A 14,405-nucleotide genomic window follows, 5' to 3' on the forward strand; every position below is an offset into this window, starting at 1 on the left:
AAACAAACGGGCGAACCTATTTTTAGGAAGCTGCGGCGGTAAAGCGCGGTCTTGGCGGTTAAATTATTCACGCCGTTTCATATTAACCGGCAGCTCGCCTTATTCCGTTGAATTTCTCCGAACATTCTCTTTTCATCTGCGAATTACCATAATTCGCTGGCCTGACAGTGTAATTTTTCGTTTAAACATTATGTGAAGCTTCATGTAAGGCGACGGTTTTAATCCACGAGTATTTCATGAACAGAGAGAAACGTCGCGGTCGTGCCGCGACTGCGAGAAACTGGTGCGTTAAATAAGTGAGCGGCGCCTTTCGTGTCCTAGAAGAAATTTTGCAGCAACCAAGCGAATTTGCGAGTCCGCTCCCGGTAACCTGGCTTCGTATCCCGAGATCGGAGTGCGGTTCGTCAATCAGTAAGTTACGAGGGACATTCTCGGGCTTTACGGGCCCTCATACGTCTCCTTCGTCTTATCGGGGGTACACGCGGAACGGACGAGAAATAAATCCATCTGTCCTCCTTTTTGCCAAACTCTCCTCTCGTGGCACCGTTCAGACCAAACTTCTGCCTTCCGGCCGTCGCGAAGTGTTTATACTCTCGCCAGGAAGAAGAGAGAGAAGAGACAGAGCGATATCCCTAGGTGAAACGCGGACGAGAGAGGAATCAAGAGGCGTGGACACAATGCCGCTCTTTTACGGTAAGAAGCAGGCACCGTCGGCGCTTGAAAGTTTCCCCCTTGGAAAAATATCACCTTCCTGCTCAGGGGACCAAATAAATGTAACTCCGTTACCGCGAGGAGCTTGTCGCGCTTCGGCCTTTTCCTTGGAAACTCGGGCTCGATTTCTTCTTGCCTCTCATTTCCTCATGGGAACTCGCGGTAAAGATTGCACTCAGCCTTCACTTATCTAATGGAATCGAAACCGACATCCTCGGAATTCTAATGACGATAGCAGCTCCACATGTATGCGCGTATTGATATAAACAATTCTTCAAATAAGTGAAGGAGGAAAATGTGTATCGCGATTAGTAAGATGTCGATTCGCAGATGTCGAAACTGACAATAAAACCAGCGATAAATCGATCGATTTGTTGGAGGTATTATTGGAGTGTAACATAATGCTACCTCACTTTTGAAATATCGCACTACGAAGTTTGATCGACGAAACGATTCGTCCAACCAATAGAACGCTATCATAACCGCTGATGCAATTTATTTTCTACCTTATGGCGGCAACCGACAGAAAGCGATGTCGTTAGCGACATGTATGTAGGTTTCTATATAGCTGGAAATATTGGACATTTGATCGCAAATTGATTGCGCGTTGTTCATCTAATCGATCAAGGAGAATCTCATCAACTTAAATAAAGAATAAATATTTTTAAAGCGTTTTTTAATATTTAGATAACATAACGTATTATCACAAGAAGAGCAATACCAGAGAAGTACAGCAAAACTCATGACCATGTAATTCCTAGTCAGAAATAAACGACCGCGTATTCCGCAGTTACTAATCAATAATGTATTTTTGTCGATAATTAAAATTTTGACTATAGCGATATCGCGTATTAATCTTTGCTGAACGATTGAACAGTAATCACGCTTATTTCGCGGTAAACACGCCGACATCAAACGAGTCCCCTTTGAAACGCACATCCACCTCTTTATTTCCAGCCGCGTTCTCCTCTCGTGTATTTACCTCTGTTGCGTTAACGAGTTTCGCGTACTTTGCCTAGCCTCCGGGCGCTTTTCATATCCCTGTGCGCGGTCCGCGGTATCAAAAAACAGCACCGGGGACGCCCCATTCTTTCTTTCCGAGCAGTCGACCGGCCTTCCATCCAGACCAGGACGAGGACGTTGCCGGAGTGTCGTCTTCCAGGCTGTTGCCTTGCCACGATATACGGTCTTCGAGGCGTACACCAACGGCGCAACCTCCTTCTCGGCTGCGCGCACCATCTCTCTTCCTCTCTCTCGCTTTCGTCTCTCGGTGCGCTCGTTGCCCCGTATTATCCGCCCTCGCTCGTTTTATCTGTCCCGCTCCGGCTCGCGGATGAACGGCGACGACAGACGCCGCGCCGTTCTCCTCGGTGGAACGAGGCGAAACCCTTTCGAGCAACGGCGCCCGCCTGGCTGCCTGCTTTTCAGGCGCCGGCGAACCTGCTCCAACACGAACGCGCACATACGTACGTACACGCACAAACACGTACACGAACACAAACATTCGCTGCATCGCGCTGGACGCGAAGGAACGAAAGAGAAGAGGATATAGAAGTGAGAATAGCGAAAGCGAGAAGAGGAAATGCGGACGAATAGGACCCCGGATTCATCATTCATTTTCCAAGTCGGCGCGACCTTCCCCTTTTCGCAAGCTCTTCTCCGCTGTGAAATCCCTCCGTCCTATCAATGATCGACCGAATTACAATCAGCACGATAGCGTGCCTCGGTTGCAAAACGCGCACCTGTTGGCAGCTTAATCGTGTAAGCGGGTTCAGCGGGATGAGATTGATCGACGCGAAATTGCCGTGGCGAGTACAAGGGCCGTTTGTATTTGTATTTGAGAACAATTAATCGTCGTTAATCCAAACCGAGTTAGGTGGAAATCGAGTTAGGTGGAAACACAGAGTGCTTTTTCGGCTTCTCAGAGAAATATAAAGTTGCAATGTGACGCAAATGTCAAGCGAAACGTCGTTGCAACAAAGATATAAGCGCATCTTTAAATCGCCGTCGGCAGAATCCAAATTTTCCACGAGATAAAATTACAAGCTGCGTCTCTTCTATCCTCTCCCCCTCCCCCCCCCCTCCATCTCTCTCTGTCTCTCGTAAAAGGTACTATTTCATCTACTTTCTTTCCAGTTGCCTTCCTGAAGATTGATACCGAGAATGATTCATCGCGACCATTCATTTCGCCCTTGCTTTCTTTCGTATTCCTACTTCTTCCTCCCCTTCATCGTCAGAAGTTTTTCCTTTTTACACGGAAAAGCTTTGTCGTGTGTCGGTAATTGTATGTAAATATAATTTCATGTAAAGCGTAAATAAGTATTTTTGGGATATCACAACAATAATGTGTGTTAGAATTAATTCGATATTTTGAAAAAAGATAATACTTGATATGTAGTACTTGGACAAGAATATACATTTCTTGTAGAGTGTCAGAAAAAAAAAACATTGCGAATCGAAAATCTGATTTAGATTAGAAGAACAGGATAGGATGCCGTGAATCAGATTTCTGAATTTAACCATTTTATTCTGCAGATTCTCCTATCATCCTGAATCGGACTTCCAGCTCGGATATTAAGTTTCATTTCCGCAAACATCTTCGAATATCCATTAAGTTCGAAAATCTAATTTATATCTTTATATGCATTCTTATTTTTCTACTCTCCTGCAAGAAAATTTTGCCTTTTGTTTTCTTTTTAACTGACTCTTTTATAAATGTATCTGATATTCTACGTCTATATATATAAATTGTATCAACGCAAAGACTCGATTGCATATTAAAACTCGGGGAACGGTAAGCTCTTGGCATATCTCAACTCAGCAATGGCAATTGATGAATTGGTAACTCGACGAAACGAAATATTTCTATTTGTTTATTGTGAAGAGGCCGTCGTCGGCGAAAGATGGTGGAATAAATATTTAGTTTAGTAGCAATCGCTTTTGAAGAGGAACAGGAACGGCGCATCGCTCTTGTCCCTCATAAATTTATCTCTCGCATCTCCCATCTGCCTCTCCTCCCGCTTATTGTTCCTGCGGGCTTTCGGCTTCGCTTTTTTATGCACCGAGGAAGATTTAAGTGTTTAATAACCAGCTCGCTCGCAAACCTAGTAGAGGGAAGATACAGGCGTTTCGAGGCGTTATTTAGCCCGGCTTTTCAGTCGTTCTGGTATTTTTCTCTGTCGCTCTTATTCATTTAGTCTCTGACATCTATTCTTTCGGCTCGCCCACACGCTCCTATTCCCTATCTCGCTTTTAGTTCCAATGTATGCGAGAATTGTTGATCTAACAAGAGCATTTATTAGTCTCTGTTGCAAAGCGCGGCAACAGAAGATTGCGAGGACAATTAGAAAGCAACGGAAACGTGACCGGATGATTTGTTGGCGAATTGATTTTAAAGAAAGCACATGGATTGATATCATTCATTAAAAAATGTTTGCATATTTTTCCATATACTTTATAATAAAAGTAAATATATATAAGAAATTTAAATTATAATTTCTTTCTCTACAATTTCTTTCACTAATTGAGTTATGTTTGGTTTAAAAAATTTAATGATTTTTCAATTAAAAAAATGTATAGATAGTAATACACAATAAAACTTTTAAAATAATTTGACATCGTTCACAGAAATTCACAGAAATTAGTTTAAAAAATCGTCTTCTATTCCTTTCTCTCAAGTCATATTTAAGATACTGGAAATAATTATACCGCGAATATCTTGATCGAATATCTTGAAGCTTCACGAATCATTAACAAAGTTATTAAGTTGGTACTCAGTTTTGTTATTAAAATAACGATGGCACGGAATATCCATCGTTACGGAAAGAGTTGCCCACTTTGGCGAAACGAGTTCCACTTTCTGGTGCTTGCTAAGTCGTCAGAAAACCAGTGAATAGCGTGACGGATTTTCTAGGGCAGCTTTAAGACGAGATAAAACCTTACGCCGTGTTTTAGCAGGCGTCGCGCGAGAATTACGATCTATCATCTTAACAGACGCGGCTCGTTTTATCCCGGACGAATTAGTCGTGCAAGAAGCACCTTCGCCTTCTTACTAATGAATTGTAAACAATCCTGGAGATACAAACTTTAAAATAATGGCGGATAATCGTGGATAACATTTAATTAATTCTGCACGACCTTTCGCGCGGCAATAGTCGAAGATTAATTGACCTTTGCTGCAAATTCACGCAAATGTTGCCGCGGCATTAAACGATAGATCCATAATTATGTCTCTCCTGTATATAATTACTCCAAAAACGAGAGCTTACGGCGCGCGATCATATTTGTAACATAATGATGCTTTTACGACAGCTCTATTTTCCCGCCCAGGAATTTAATAAAAACGTTCAATTTTCGACTTAACCGCGTCAATTGTCCCCTAACGAGCCAAGTCCTTTTTATTGCCGGGCGATCGATCAATATACGATGGACGTCACAAAGGACAACGCGAATGTCACCACTCGACTTCGCGTTACGGGAAAAAGACGTGAGAACATTCCCTGTCCGCAAGATTGTGGCACACTTCGCCTTCGGTGTAAATAGACCGCTGACAAATGATAAACAAGCGAGGCGTCTACTGTCTGCACCTCTCTCGCTCTCTCCCCATCTCTCAGAATCATCATCGGAAGACACAACTATATACGTTTCCTCGCGTCACGAAAGATCAACCAAGGATCCAACCCGGAAAGCACGCGAGGGTCGGCGAGTTTATTTGAAAAAGGACGGTCCTCTTGAGAGGAAGACGAGGTGGAGATCCGCGGTGATGAAGTTTGTATACTTCTCGAAATAAAAGGGGAGGGACACTCGAGAGGCTGCGTCGGAGCAGCGTCACCTTACGAGCTTCGGCTATGACGTCACGTACAACGCGACGAATCGGCGGCCACTTCGCGTGGATCGATCTAGCACAATGTGAGATTAATGAATCCTTAGATCTGTTTTTTATAGCTGAACTAGTATACACTCTCTGTACTTAAAATAAATATCTGTTTGAAATTTGATGAAAGCGAAAAGGGACGTTCCAGTGCGGTCCAGTGCAGCAATAAAAAGCAAATCTATAATAACGTATAGCAATAGCTTCGCTCTCGATAAATAGATTTCCGAATGAAATCTTTGTAAGGTGATGTTTTTGTGCTCGGTAGATATATGATACTTAAATTAAATCAGACCTTTCCTCTCCGACAATGAGACGAGATTGTTCTTTCTCCGGCAGATTGTCGATTTTCCGCTTATTTCCATCAGGCGCGTCTGCGTGTAAACTCGAAATAAGCCACGCCGTTCGCGCGCCGTAAGCCTTCCAAGTGATTGTATACACAAGAGTCGTAATTACGGGCCTATCATTAGCGCCGCGGCAATATTTGCGTGAATTTACAGCACACGGTACAGATACGCCATCAATCTTCGAGATCTTAAACGAAGACGACGACGACGACGATCGTCGGGCGCGCGAGGAAAGCTCCTCACCGTGCGTGTCATAAATCTGGTGGGATGGGATTCGTTAAATTACGACGTTTAAGGCACGTGACATAATGGCGATGAAAGGAGGGGTATATTCGCGCGCGCGTCGACTTCTCCGGCGATTAATTCGCCCAACAATGTTATTAAGAGCCAATCTAAATTGAATCAGCACTCAGATCTACATTACTATATTATACTTCATTTCCCTTCTTGTTTAATCTCACTTCAATTTACTTCATTTCTCCGGAGTTAATAAGCCAACGGTTATTCGGTCTATCAATCTTGCTCCGCGTTGCCCTGCCAAACAGATTAGATAGCGCTCATTTTTTATCACTAGAGTATATTGCATCGATACCTTGTGCGTGCGTGCGTGCGTGCGTGCGTGTGCGTGTACATACACCGCGACTGGCTAAGCCGCTGCCATAAATCGCCGATTTTTGCATATGCGGGCGGGAACATAGTGCGAAACAAATTCCGAAAACAAGATTGCTGTATATATCCTATAAACAAAAATCCCTCGCCGCCGCAAGAGATTTATATTCGTTTGGGAAAGTGTTACGCCCGCGTGTTTACGAGCGTGCGATGCAACGACGTCCGTAGCGGGCAAGATAAATGGCCGATCTAGGAAAAGTCGATATATGGAGCCCGCGGAGGGTAGCGCGTCCAATATTGGGCCCGTACGTGTGAGAAATGTTCAACTAACGTACGGTTTAATCCCTAATCTTAAGTAACAAATTGCGTACTTCGCACGCTTCGCACTCGATTCAATTCTCAATCGAATAATGCTCGAGGTACAAGTCGCCGCGTATAGGTACGCGGGGCGACAATTTCACGATTCGCCATTTTGCGTTGTCATGCCGCCCGGAATTTTGGCGTTGCAATTCGCATCCGGAGTACGGACGCGCGTTTAACGCGCGAACCCGTCGGAATCGTGTATATTCGTTCGCAGTTAGGAGGATCGAAAGGAAATATGTAATCGACTTACATTCCGGGAATCCCGGTGTCGCAGAAATTCGGCGAAAAACAGGATATTCGAGCCACGAGCGACTCGGACGTCGGACGGCTGGGAAGGTTGCGCGAGCGCGCGAAAACGGTCGTCGTCTTCCCCTCTACCGCGGCTCGCGTATACCTGCCTGCCTGCCTGCCTGCCTGCGTGCCGACGCGTCACGTGAGCGACCGGAGACGGCCGAGCGCGGCCGAAGGTCGTGCCGAGCGCGTACGCGCCGCTCCTCGGCACAGTTCGAGATAGGCCAGCGCGACGTCGCGACGTTCCATCGTAGCCGGTCGAAGAAATCGCTCGAATGCGTCGCGCCGCTTGATCGCCTCGATCACTCTGGTCGATCGTGAGTTCGGGGAACGCGATCCGCGTGTGGTGTCAGTGAACGGGAAACAAGGAGAGGAGCGGAAAGAACGAAGAACGGTGTGGTGAGGAACGAGAGAGAGAGAGAGAGAGAGAGGACTGTCTTGCTGGGAGAGCGAAGATAGGCAGCGATCACGTCGCGATGGCAGCCCGTCGTGAACGTTCCACCTGCATAGCGATCGTCGTTCTGCTGCAGCTAACAGGTAAGCGCGAAAGTATTCGCGATAACGCGCCGCGCCGCTGCGGAAAATCTCGTCCGTCGTACGTGGAATCTCGCACATGGTTCGCTCGTGTAGTAGGTAACCGTCCGCCCGCACCTCGACGTGTAAAGCGCGAGAGAGAAAGGTAGATGGAGGGAGGGAGAGAGAGAGAGAGAGACGGAGACGCGGGCAAGCGAGTACTACGCTCAGCAGGTGGTTTAACCGTCGCGCGCCGCGTCGCCTCATTCTGGAATTCGATGTGAAGTTCTGTGCGAACTGTGCGAAGTTCGGGCACGCTCAGCGTCGCTCGCGAATTCGAATTTGAGTTGGAAATGGCGCGCGTCCATCGGCGTCGCGTCGCGTCGCGTCCCGTCATGTCGCGTTTGTTCGTTCGTTTTACGGCGCGGGCGGTGCGTCGCGTCGCGCGTTCGTTCGAATTCGAAACGGCCGCTGACCGTTGACCGTCGCGGCCGGTTTGGTTTCGTTCGCGTCCTTTTTTCGTTCCGGCGAGGCCTAGCGCGCCATTCTTGCAGGATCCCGCGATCGACACGGCGCGGTGGCTTTCCACGTTCACCGGAATGCCGTTTCTCGTGCAATTACGTTCGTTTACGCCGCGGCGAGCGGAAGCGTGCGAGAATTCGTCGGCGATGAATCATTAGCGTTGGCAAATTCGCGATAAACGTGAATCATATCTCGAGAAGTTTGATCGTCTGAGATACTACTTTAAATGATACAAAGAAATCTGCAAATTATCTTTGAATACTTTCACGTATATACGATAGATCAAAAAAGTATTTGTACACCCAGTTTTTTTACAATAACTTTATTCGAAGGAATAATACATAAGCACGAATCGTGTCCATAAGTGATTTATTACATACAGTACATGTATTTGTACATATTTATATATACGTATTTATACATACAGAATAAAGTTATTGTAAGAAAACTGGGTGTGCAAATACTTTTTTGATCCACTGTAAATATATTTTTTGTACTATCAAATTCGGACATACTTCGAATATATCGCATTTAATTGTCCATACATATTTTTAATATATCGCATTTAATTGTCTATATTTTGAATTGTTCTACTGCGAAGTGACTCTCGATTTACGGTCGACACAATTTCAATCTTCTAATTGAGGTTGAAATGTAGACGCACTTTCTTAGCAGTAGACATTTTTGTCTTTAGTACTGCTTTTATCTTTCCCAGAATTTTTATCGCTTCCATTTGGAAGCTGTCCAGTTAAGCTGTTTGTGTATCTTTTCGAGACTGTTTTAAAAGAATTTTTCATGATAATAATTTTAAAAGGTTATTTATCACCTCAAGAGGGAAGAAAGGAAAGAGAGAGAAAAGGAAACGATGAGATTTCGCGATCTCTAACATCTCGAATAACGTACGTCGCGGATCCATCTACTTTATTTTTTTTTTCCAAAAAAACTTCTTTTCGCGATTTTATCGAGATACTTCGCGTGATTTTTATCGTACCTTTTGTGTCCGAACGGAAGAAATCTTGGCATTCTCGGTTCTCTTCTCTCGGCAACGAAATCGAGGAAGGCCCTCCGACGTCGCACCTGAACAAACGTCCGTTTCGCGCACCTGTTAAGCGCTCGGGAACATCCCGGGATGCGTCGCACCTGAGAAAGGGTCCACCGCTAACAATATATCGTGGCCTTTGTGCAAGCCGCAGGAAAAGGGACTCGTGGAAAAGGGGTATACCTGTGTAAGTCAAGGACGATCCATCGTATCCACGATCACTTTTCTCAAAATTGCTCGCTCGACCTCGGCCGGACTTGGCCGGAGTTCTACCTGCCCGCCGAGGATCTCGTACAAATTGCAGCGAAAGGAGAACTGCGTCTTCCTTCTCGAATATTCTCCCTTTCGTTTCGATCGTTCGTTTATGATCCGGCTCTCCGCGAGGTAGTCGTCTCTCCGCGACGCGTCTCTCTTTCTTCTTTTCCGTCTTCTCCCGTTCCTTCTCACCGCGGTCCGGTTTCATCGAGTCGCACCGTCGTCGTTTCTCTTTCTTTCCTTTCTTCTCTTCACCTTGTCCTTCCACTTTACGCCGTCGCGTTCCGCTCACCGATATGATTTAAAGTATGCCTGTGCGAGTGTGTGTGTGTGTGTGCGAAGAACAGAGAAAGGATGATAGGAAAGTACCGTTCCTTGGGACGTTTCACTTTCCAGTCTCACACTTTAGTTGGACGATACCTGTTTCTTCTCGGACATGTCGTTTTCCTTTCTATGGTATAAACCTGGAGACTGAGTATGTGGATTTTAATCGATTTGCGCAACGTCCCAGTAATTTTCGCAACGATGACTAATGATCCATGGATTAGTTTAACGCGTTGTAACTTTCGTTCATATTCTCTCATTAACGAATATTGAAATAATCACGAAATTTTCGAGAATTCAAAAAGCAACTCTACGTATTCAAATTTCATGACGTTGTTTTTATTTTAGGAAAGTTTCAAGGAAATAATTTAGTTTAGTTAGCAAATACTTGGATGTATTTGGTTTTTTTGTTTTTTTACGCGTTTTTACGTGTTTTTTTTCGTCGAAAGGTCTAAATGCGACATTCCTCGATTTTAAATTGCTTTCACGCGAAGGTGCGATGCACACAATAGACAGGTATTGCTACGTGAGCGGAGAAGCGACGAGAGCGATCATTCTACGTTTTTTTAACAATGAAGACCTCGGGGTCAGTAAAGAAAAAAAAAGTCGGGCTCGACGGATAAAGAGTTCAGCGGGTCTTTCGCAGTTTCCATCGTAAATTACGACATGCCGTCACTCTCGATCGCGAGCTCTTCTTTTCGACGACGATGGATCGTCTTTCCCTTTTTTTTTTCGTGTCGTCTCATTGTCGCGGTCTGTCCGGCGCGCATATAAATTATGGTGGCTGATGTTACGTCTGCGTAATTGTATGGATCTTCGTCACGTCAGTCGGGCACGCTCGTCGTCGAGCCTCCTGGGAAATATTTCTCTGGTACGTCACCGAGACTATGCTCGGCGCGATAGATGCGCGTGTCCACGGAAACTCCGGTCCATCCGTCATTGCTGAACTTCCTCTGGTTCTTCAACGAAAACGGTACCACGAACGGAAAGAGCAGTTTATTAAGCTCTCAAAACTTAATTAATAATATCGAGTAATAAATAAATATAATTAGGACTTATCGAAAAGCAAAGTGCATTGAAGTTTCTGCTATACGCCAAGTAGAAGCGTAATTATCAAGATACTTTGATGTTGAATATTAAGTGACGGCACTGAAAAATGACCAAAGAATCCGTCATTCACATTAATGACAGGCTTGAGGGTAATTAAGTTATATCTAGCGTTTTTTGCTATATTCGTCTTTAGTAAGTACCTGTCGCAATATCTGTTCATCAGGATATTCTAGATTGACGAATATATAGTCAACTCTTCCGTAGTAATACGTCAGTCGCAAATTGGGCGCTTCCTATTTTCGACATTTACCGAAATGAGATCATCCGGTGGTAATCGTCTTGTTTGCTTCTCGTGATGTTTTTGACTTCTTAGTTTCGCACAAGAAACGATAAACTCGAACGGGAGCGCGCCGGAAGAAACTTTCGCGAGGGGTTATCGCGTACACATCGTAGATTTTCCTGCCGCGGCCGGTCGCGTGTCGCAAAAACGAGATGAAAGGCGACGGGAAAATGCCGCAACCGTATACCGCCCGTCGCGTCAGCGGCCGGGGCAGTTTATCGTGTCGTTATTCGCGAGAGAGAGAAAGAGATACGCGTTGATTACGGTTATTACGCTGTTCACGCGCGCGGTCCCCGGAAAAATGTATTCCGCGGAAACCAGTGGCGGGGCGAACCGGCGCCAGTTAATGAGCCGCGGCGGTTTTTTAACGGACACCCCGTCACCGTAAAAGCGAGTCGACGTTGCGTTAGGGACGACGACGGGGGCGAAAGGATCCTTAACGCGCGTTTCCATTGTCGATAATTAGCGATCCTCTCTCTCTCCGGTGGGAAATTTTAGGCGGAAAACTCCGCGAAAATGACCGTTGAGCGTAAATGCGGATCCTTTTTTGGCGGTAAAAATGCCGGACACGCAACAAACGTCTGCCTTCATTTATTGCTTCCGGAACCCGCAACGCGTATTTTAATTACGATTCTTGCACGCTGTAATTTGTTTTACCTCACGGCGGATCTTTTTAATGGCAATGGTACCCACAGTCTGGTGTCCCTTTCCATTATTGTTATTTAGAATTCGTATTGCATTCGATTGTTATTTATAACTTTGTTTTAAACTAGATTTATAGGAAAATGCATATTTTTTTTAGAAAAGATGTTAATATATTTCCTGTATTTGCTACAATATCCGTTCGCGATTTTAATTGAGAAAGATACGTGATATGTTTTCGTTAATGAAAAAAAAATAGTAATTGCATACAATACTCCATTAATTTTCGGGCGAAGTTTCCATTAATACGCACCATTTGATATATCGATTCGATTACAACGATGAGTACTGTTTATTATCTCGATTTCATTTATCTCATATCTCATGTGATCATCACGTTGCAAGTATTTAGATTTCCTACCGTCGTTCGCGATGAGATTGCGCAAATGAATGCTGCATCGTGAATCGTCAGCAGGAAGTTTTGCTCCATTACGAAGCAACTTGCTCAACCAACAATGGCCAGAAGTCTTTTTCTTTGTCATCTTTTTGTGTTGAAAAAGTATTGTTCTAAAACTAGCCGCAGATTTCCGTTTTGTATCTCCAAGAAATCGCACAGTCTAAAATATGTACTTGTCACTTGGTTTTGTCTCAAGTTTTATAGTTAGTCAGTCAGATGCATATTATTTTGTCGGGAGGAAAAAAGTTATTATTTCAAACATTTAATTGTATGTAGTAAATTGGAATATAGTATATATAGTATATAAACGAAGCAGACAAAGGATATATAGAGAGAGTGGGGAAGGCATTAGATATCATTATAATAACAAAGATTTTGAAAAATTTATTAAAATGTTTTTTAGTATGTATTATATGACATATAATATTATTATATAATATTAATACTCAATATTAATACTCTCCTATATAACATTAATATAAAATTTAGTATTTCATATTTTTCTGTAATGACTGGAACGTATCGTAATAACATAGCGTTGTCGAAGAATCGGAAAAATTGTCGAATCCGCCGCCGGGAAGGGTTCGTTGTTCCATGGAAGCGCGAATGCTCCGTTAAATTGCTCTCGAACTCGCGTGAATTATCCTGCAGAACGAGAGCAGCAGTGGTTATCCTTGGCAGATCGCAATAAGTGACGCAAGGCTTAATGAGGTAGTAAAACTCGAGCGCGTGGGCGTTTTTCAAGATAATAAAAGATTGTTTGTGTGCACGGCGCCGCAGTTTGCCGTTGCTCTTGCACATGTTTAAAGCATTACGAAAACTTCCCGCCAACATCAATTTTCTAATTTTTTTTATCTAAGAGTCCGTTTAAACAGAACGAGTTTTAATATCGTATTATAAGTAAAAGTACAGGACTTATTGTTAGTAAAGTTGTGTAAATGTCAAATATCAATTCTAGAAATGAGCATTTCCGTCCCGGGAATAAACTTTTAAAGACGTTAAAAACTTATCTCATAAACTACAAAAATTGTTATGTAACTTTATTTGCGATTTGATATCTATACAGATCATAAAATACTTACGTTTTGTACCGAATAGTTTAGTTATACCACGTGAAGTGCGCGTGATATTCTCGCGTAGACTCGCGCAATGAAGACGTTTACGCCTAATTGAATCACGCGTAATTGAAATACATGTTTTCAGTGCAAACGTTTGCTATATCCTAACCGTCTATAAACAGAGTCCTCCTTTTTATCATACAACGACGTGCGTCTGTAATATCGATTGCATGGTCGATATCGGCAAACACCGCCATAAGAAAAATAGCGTACCACCTGCTCTCGTTTGCGTAGCGGGAGCAAACTCGTCGAACTCTCGTCTGCCCGAGTACCGTCGTGTCTGAAAATCCGTTTCGATATCTTATCACTAGTATCACGACATCACGACATTCACGACATCGCGACAAATGCGGCGTTATCGAAGACACTTCAGAATCAATGCTCGCACACAACTTGGGGAATTGTTTGAATAAAAATAACAACATCAATAAATCTCTTACAAACATATATGAAATATATATATATATTTTTTTTTGTATATGCATGTATATACTATAATACTAATAACAATAAAAGATCCAAGTTAAATTTTAAAATAACTTTAAAATCCAGTTAAACTTTATATAAAAACGTTACATTTAAGGAAATTATAAATATCTCTGTTTGTCGGTTATGATTCCAATAAAATAATGTACGTAAAACAGTAATGCGCATATAATAGAATAACAATATATAATAATTGTTTACTCATAATCAAGTATAACAAATGTTTACTGTTAATTATTGCTATTGTATAATCGCGAATATACATCTCGCATAAATGCGCATACGCACACACGCGCATACTTCATACATTGCTTCATTGCAATTACTAATTAGATAATTGAAATACATCGACGTTCGCCACATTTCGCCGTCACGGTCGTGCTCCTATTGCTCTCACGATCGTGGAAGTATATCTCACTGTGGGAGAAATACATCTCACTGTCGCTCTTCCTCTCTTCCTCTCTTTTT

General features: G+C 43.4%; 2 protein-coding genes across 4 annotated transcripts in view; one reads left to right on the forward strand and one right to left on the reverse strand.

Moving 5' to 3' along the window:
* Positions 1 to 7,334, reverse strand: part of LOC139782007 (uncharacterized) — a 63,539-nt gene extending 56,205 nt beyond the window's left edge. Inside the window, exon 1 of the mRNA XM_071720912.1 lies at positions 7,151 to 7,334. The gene's annotated coding sequence lies outside the window, so the exon portion shown is untranslated. The remainder of the gene's footprint in view (positions 1 to 7,150) is intronic.
* A 75-nt stretch (positions 7,335 to 7,409) lies between these two features.
* The window catches only part of Fas2 (fasciclin 2), a 90,044-nt gene continuing 83,048 nt past the window's right edge, over positions 7,410 to 14,405 (forward strand). For 2 of the 3 annotated variants that reach the window (XM_071720845.1, XM_071720854.1), the window contains exon 1: positions 7,411 to 7,728. In XM_071720845.1, coding sequence (XP_071576946.1) covers positions 7,668 to 7,728 — 61 coding nt within the window. In that variant the 5' untranslated portion in view covers positions 7,411 to 7,667. Of the gene's footprint in view, positions 7,729 to 14,405 lie in introns of all 3 variants that reach the window. The other variant, XM_071720841.1, reaches the window with a different exon arrangement.

The sequence above is a fragment of the Temnothorax nylanderi genome, unplaced genomic scaffold (genome assembly GCF_030848795.1).
Source record: "Temnothorax nylanderi isolate EJ_2023f unplaced genomic scaffold, tnyl_v1.0 TNYL_tig0007_pilon, whole genome shotgun sequence".
NCBI classification, from domain to species: Eukaryota; Metazoa; Arthropoda; class Insecta; order Hymenoptera; family Formicidae; genus Temnothorax; species Temnothorax nylanderi.